Raw genomic sequence first — 6,000 nt, 5'->3', positions numbered from 1 at the left:
TCCTAAGTCCCAAATCACCTAACGGAGCTACCCAAATCATAAAAACTCCAATCCGAGATCATATACTAACAAGTCAAAACTAAGTCAAACCTTTCAAATTTTAAGCTTCAAACTGAGAACTGTTCTTCCAAATCCATTCCGATTACCCTGAAAACCAAAACCGACGATTTACATAAGTCATAATACATCACACGGGGCTTGTCATGCCTGAAAATTGGCGAGCAAAATGCAAAAACTCAAAACGATCGGTCGGGCTGTTACATCTATTATCAGTTAGATGATTCTATGTGTGTGTTTTAGAATGAATTTAAGAATCTATACTTCTCAAAAAGACTTAAGAAAAAACTCTTAAATCTTCAAAAAATATTGTGTTCTCGATGAAAGTAAAAAATAAGCATGACAACTTATGAAATTTTAGCAATGAATAAATCTTAAGTTAAAAATATTGACTAAGATGATTGAGGACTTCTATATTATTACTATTTTTTTTTTCATTTATTGAGTTGCTAATGAATAAAATCAACAATCATCATTTCAGAAACTCATATTTTTCTCTTAAACTTATTTTTTAACTCAAATGTAATTAATTAATATAGTATTTGTGTAATTTTTAAAAAATATGTATTTATTGAGACGGGATACACACGCAACGCGCTCATCGGAAGACTAGTCTTATTTAAGTATGTCACCTCAATATAAGGCTGTATTGCCATGTATCTTCCTTCTTTCGCCGTCTTCCTTTTTTTCTCCTTTTGGAACAAGTTTTGAATATATAGTCAGACTCATCTATAATATTATTTCTGTAAATAATATTTCAATAAAAGTTAAGTTTTTCTCGGAACAGTCATATATGTAGAATCTCTACGATTACCAATGATAAGTCCAGAGATTTTGACCAAATTTTTAAAAATTTAGTACACCATTTCTGATAGAAGAATATTTGTTAATACATACTTCAATGATTAAAGGTTTCATCCAATTCCATTAAAAATATACTTTTATATTTTCATTCCATTGCACTAAAGTTATATCGTGCATAATATCTAATATTTGAAGGTCTGCACGTATCTTTTGTTGAAAATTTGGTAAAAGTTTCATCAATTCAAGCGTTATATAGCCAGACAAGAATCTACAAAATAAGCTATAATTATAGAATTTTTCTACCAATATTGAAACTTTTTAAATTTTAAGTAGCTTTAATTGTGTGTCTTGGAGAAATAATATATTAGCTTTATTTAATAATAAATTAGTTAAACGTGCATATTCTTTGAGATTCTAAATTTGAATAATTTTCTTATTTTTATTTGTAACATTAAAAAAGGAAAAGATATAATTTGTGTCTATAATAGTCAATAATAGTTAAATATCAAATGTTGTAATAATTGTATAACAACCTTGCTATAACAACCAAATATATAGAAAATGATACTGTATAGTCGCTCTAAAAATAATAGCTGAATATATATATATTTTGTATATATACATTATGTATGTTATATACAAAAATTATACAAATATTATACACTTTTTCGCCTACTGAATGTAAATTATTTCTGGTACGGGCTAAAAGTTAAAAAATCCAAAATATCGAAACAAATGAGACTGTTAGAGAGAGGTTTGACTGTATTATTTTTTCAAAATGATTTCATTATGTGAGAAATTTGAAGTGGCGTATCCACAATCGGATAATTTTTAAAAACCTGTATGTAAAATTGATGCTCATTAAACAATCATTCGGATAGCCACTTATAATAGCCTGTTAAAAGTGTAATTTTTGCCCCAAAAAATTTCAAAGTTAAAGGTGTTTGGTCAAGCTTTTAAAAGGAAAAATGTGCTTTTGAGTAGAAGCAGTTTTTTAGAATTAGAAAAATGCAGTTTTTTTTCCAAAAGCATTTTTTTGAAAAGTATTTTTTACATAAAATACATTTAGAAGTACTTTTAAGAGTTTGGTCAAATATTAATTGCTGCTCAAAAATGGCTTTCAAATTAATTAACTAAACACAAGCAACTTATCACCAGTACTTTTGAAAAAAAAAGACTTTAAAACATACTAACTGCTTCTGACCAAAATTATTTCTTTGAAAACACTTTTGAGAAAAATAAATTAAAATAAGCTGATTTTAAAAACTTAGTTAAACAAACTACTACGTAGTATTAGTTTATTATCAAACCATTGAAAAAGTGGTGAACCATAATCCAATTCAGTCCCTTCATAAATTAAACACACACAAACATCGCAATGTCTTCAAAAAATAACAAATAATCACAAAACTTCTTCTCGAGTGCAACATTTAAAAAAAGGAAAAAAAGCAGGAATGAACTTCAACTCAACAATGAGAGGGTCTTTCACCATTTTTTATTGATAGCAGCATGGAATGTTAAGCTGTATGCACATCTGATGAGGAGGCTTCATCTCGTGATCTGGTTATCTCTGTAAACAAGGAGAAATGTTAAAGGATCATGTTTAATCTTATATTTAGTACAATTGGAGAAATAGATTTCAATTATAGCGCCTTTTTTATTATTATTGAGGGAATAGTTTAATAGGAATACAGTCAAACCTCTCTATAATAACCTCGTTTGTTCCGATATTTTTTTGTTGCTATCGTGAAGTGCTGTTACAGAGGACATATATTATAACATAACATACAAATCAGTTCCGAGAATGACTTGGCTAGCTTTTATAATGAATGACTATTATACAAGGATGCTGTTATAGAGAGGTTTGACTGTAAATAGTAAAGACATGGATAGGTAGCTCACCATCAGTTATCGGAAAAGTGATCTTCACATACTCTACTATGTCTGTGTCTTCGTCTCGTCTTCCATCTATCCCGCAGAGCATATTTGCAAATGATTTAGGCATCTTTGCAATCTCCAATTTTTTGAGAGCAGTGAGGAACTTGAAGCCATCTGGGATCCTCAATTTCGGGCAATTTTCAATTTTTATGCTAGAAAGCTTGGGCACAGAATTGTTTTGTATAGTCCAACTCTCCAAAAATATCAAATTCAAGATTTCTAAACGTTTGAGTTCAGTAAAACCAGAAGGAGGACTGACCATGTCCGTCCCTTCAAAAGCATTATCATCGAGGACTAGAACCCGTAAATTGGGAAGCTTAGATAAACTTTCCATAGGATCTTTCTCAAGTTCAGAGCCAATCAGGACTAACTTAGTCAAACTTGGGGAGATTTTGTTTTTTGGTGGCAGCTCGCGGATATGCCCCTCAATGCAAAAAATTCGGATAGCTCGATACTGTAATAGTTCCCTGATAACAGAATGCCTGTTATCTACAAAGCAGTCAAAGTTTCTGACATCAATAGACAACTGGATCTGTTTGTTGGAAGGTTGTTTCAGATGCTCGTTGATGAACTGTAGGTCAGTGAGATCACCGTCAATCTTCACAGCTAGGTTATGAAGTTCGGTCAATGTCTGCAGATCAGTAACGTTGCACACCCTTGTGATGAAGTTCTCTAGTGTCTCAAGCTCTGTCAAGCCATCTAACCGCAATTTGTCTCCAGTGTATGTTCGAAACATCCGTGGAAGATATAGATGTTTCATTTTTCTCATCTTCCATAGCACGTTTGGCAGAATCACCTCAGTAATCGAATCATCCACGCGCAAGTCAAGTACTTGTAAGCATAGCAAATTACTAATAGCCGCTGGTAACTGAGTCAAAATACATCTCTTGAAACTCAGATACCTCAAGCGAACTAGCTTGGATATCCCTTCCAGTAATTCACTCCGTCTAATAATTGACCTCCCATCAGCTGCTATTTCGTCCCATCCAATTTCAGCCCCATCAAAATCGAGAAGTCTAAGCAACCTTAACTCCTCAACATCAAACTTGCCTGACAACCGTACAGGTCTCTTGGCTTGCCGCTTGTGTGCATCAAGGATATGTAGGCTATGAAGGTTCCAAGTGTGCTGTTTCTTGGCCAGAATGCCGCTATCCTCTAGCTTTTCTAGACACACGAACAAGCGTCCTGTTTTGTTTCTTAAAAATGACGAAGTGGAATTTGAACCTACCAAAGAATCAATCCTGTGGCTGAAATTTATCTGGTTACCCTTTGATATACATAGTTGTCGCATCATTCTGGTAACGCGGCAAAATTTGAGCCTTCTAACACTTGGAGCATCCTCTTCTTCAACCTCAACCATACTCATCCTTGCAAGTTCTGTTAGATATTGCTCTGCTACATTTAACGCTGTTACTCCGACTCTGATATCTTGCGGCTTTACTAAGCCTTCGACGATCCAGAAGTGATATAACTTCTCTGCATCTATCACTGAGTCTTCTGGCCAAAGGCCCAAATAAATAAAGCATAGTTTGAGGTGATCTGGTAAGTCATCAAAGCTCGGAGCTAAAACTTGTAGTACATTGTCAGTTAGAAATGACATCAAGTTTTGATGCACTATACTCCACTCGTCCAGGCTTTCTTTACCTGCCAACTCTTGACCGAGTTTGATGATCGCCAATGGGACCCCTTCACAGCGTTTCACCATCTCCTTCCCTATATTCTCCTTCTCTGCGCTGAGTTTATCTTCTGCCACGAGAAATCGAGGGTTATTTAACAAAAAAGGAACAACAAATTTACTCCCAAAAAAAAATTGTATCCACTAAATAAGCAATATGCTGGAACCCGGATTTAATAACAGCTTTTAGGATGGCCGAGAAATATAGGTACGTACCTTGATTGTGTCGCCGGTGTTCTTCCATAAATAACTTCCAGGCGTCGTTTTTCATGAGGCGGCGCACTGTGTAGACAAATGGCGGCTTGAGAATACCGTATTCAGCTACTTGCCTCTTCCGTGTGGTAAGCAATATGCTGGAACTGGAACCCTTCTTCTTAGCTGATAAGAGTAGACGCTGCAGTTCATCCAAAACTCGAGTCGACCATACATCATCTAGAACAAACAGGAATCTTCCACCTTTTTTAATAGAATATATAATATCATCAGCCAACTCGGCTTGTGGTTTGTCGGCTAAATGACGACGTGATTCAATGCAGCTAAGAATGTGCATAAGTATGTATTTGGTGTTAAACTTGGAAGAAACAGGGATCCATATTCGATACTTAAATTCTAACTCAATCCCTGGATCTTGGAACACTTCGTGTGCTAGAGTGGTCTTTCCTACTCCGCCAACCCCACAGAGTGAAATGACTTTTAAGTACTCGGACTCATCGATGAGGCATTGGAGTAGCTCAGATTTAACTTTCGTGAGGCCAACAACATCGCGATCAGGTGGGAGGTTGTAATAATAATCGGGGCTCTTCCATTCGTCGTCTTTCTCATTTGACTCAGGCAAGTAAGATAACTTCTCAAGAGCATGTTTGACCTCGTCGTACAGTTCTCTTACCTCACACTTGATTCTAAAATATGGATCATCATCTTGGCTTTGCATGCAACATGACATACATCCCATGCTAAATTTTCTGGACTTATTCCTTGATAGACCATGATTTCCGATGGCGTACTCTATGTTAAATGAAACTTCGTCAATTTTGGTGATCAGCTCGTCTATTGTCTCTCTTTGACTTGGATCATCGTTCTTTAGAATAGACCGATTATCCTGTAACAGTTTAGTTATATCCTCGATGCGTTCACTTAACCCAATTTCCAATGCTGTTTCTTCATCGGACAACCGGCTAAGTCTTTCCACTGCAACTGAGATTTCGAGCTCCTTCATTATCTTTTTTCTTAAAAATATGAAAAAAGAAAAATATCGATTTGAGCAGCTCAACCAAAAGGATTGAGAATTTAAGGAAAGAAAATATTTACGTTTAATGAAAGAAAACAATAGCCTATATTGAAAGCTTTCACTGGACACCAGAATGGAGATGTCAATGGCAGCACGATCTATTTTAATGGAGTTAATCCTATATATATTTTTCCCCTCAAAAGTCAAAGTTCCTATAACGAAATGTCCAAATATGTTGATAGGTTTTTTCAGCATGCCGCCTCCTCCAACTAATCCCTACTTTTATAAAATAGTTTAT

General features: G+C 34.9%; 1 protein-coding gene across 2 annotated transcripts; it reads right to left on the bottom strand.

The window, feature by feature from the left end:
- Positions 1-2,152: 2,152 nt before the first annotated feature.
- Positions 2,153-5,871, bottom strand: LOC104215994 (probable disease resistance RPP8-like protein 2). 2 transcript variants are annotated; one of them, XM_009765954.2, is made up of 3 exons: positions 4,691-5,871; positions 2,764-4,542; positions 2,153-2,431 (listed from the first exon to the last, which is right to left on the bottom strand). In XM_009765954.2, exons 1-3 carry the CDS (start codon positions 5,688-5,690, stop codon positions 2,379-2,381), a joined length of 2,832 nt encoding a protein of 943 aa, XP_009764256.2. In that variant the 5' UTR covers positions 5,691-5,871; the 3' UTR covers positions 2,153-2,378. The 2 variants fall into 2 exon arrangements, with proteins under 2 accessions (XP_009764256.2, XP_009764255.2); XM_009765953.2 differs by having other exon boundaries at positions 2,764-4,545; positions 4,691-5,870.
- Positions 5,872-6,000: the final 129 nt, after the last annotated feature.

The sequence above is a fragment of the Nicotiana sylvestris genome, chromosome 1, assembly GCF_000393655.2.
Source record: "Nicotiana sylvestris chromosome 1, ASM39365v2, whole genome shotgun sequence".
Lineage (NCBI taxonomy): Eukaryota > Viridiplantae > Streptophyta > Magnoliopsida > Solanales > Solanaceae > Nicotiana > Nicotiana sylvestris.
Note: the sequence above shows the minus strand (reverse complement) of the source record. Positions and strands in the feature narration are given on the sequence as shown.

Coding starts and splice junctions, on each gene's coding strand:
- LOC104215994 (XM_009765953.2), bottom strand. CDS start 5,690: ATGAAGGAGCTCGAAATCTCAGTTGCAGTGGAAAGACTTAGCCGGTTG. Junction 4,546..4,690: donor ACACCGGCGACACAATCAAG/GTACGTACCTAT, acceptor TTCTCGTGGCAG/AAGATAAACTCAGCGCAGAG. Junction 2,432..2,763: donor CACTTTTCCGATAACTGATG/GTGAGCTACCTA, acceptor CCTTGTTTACAG/AGATAACCAGATCACGAGAT.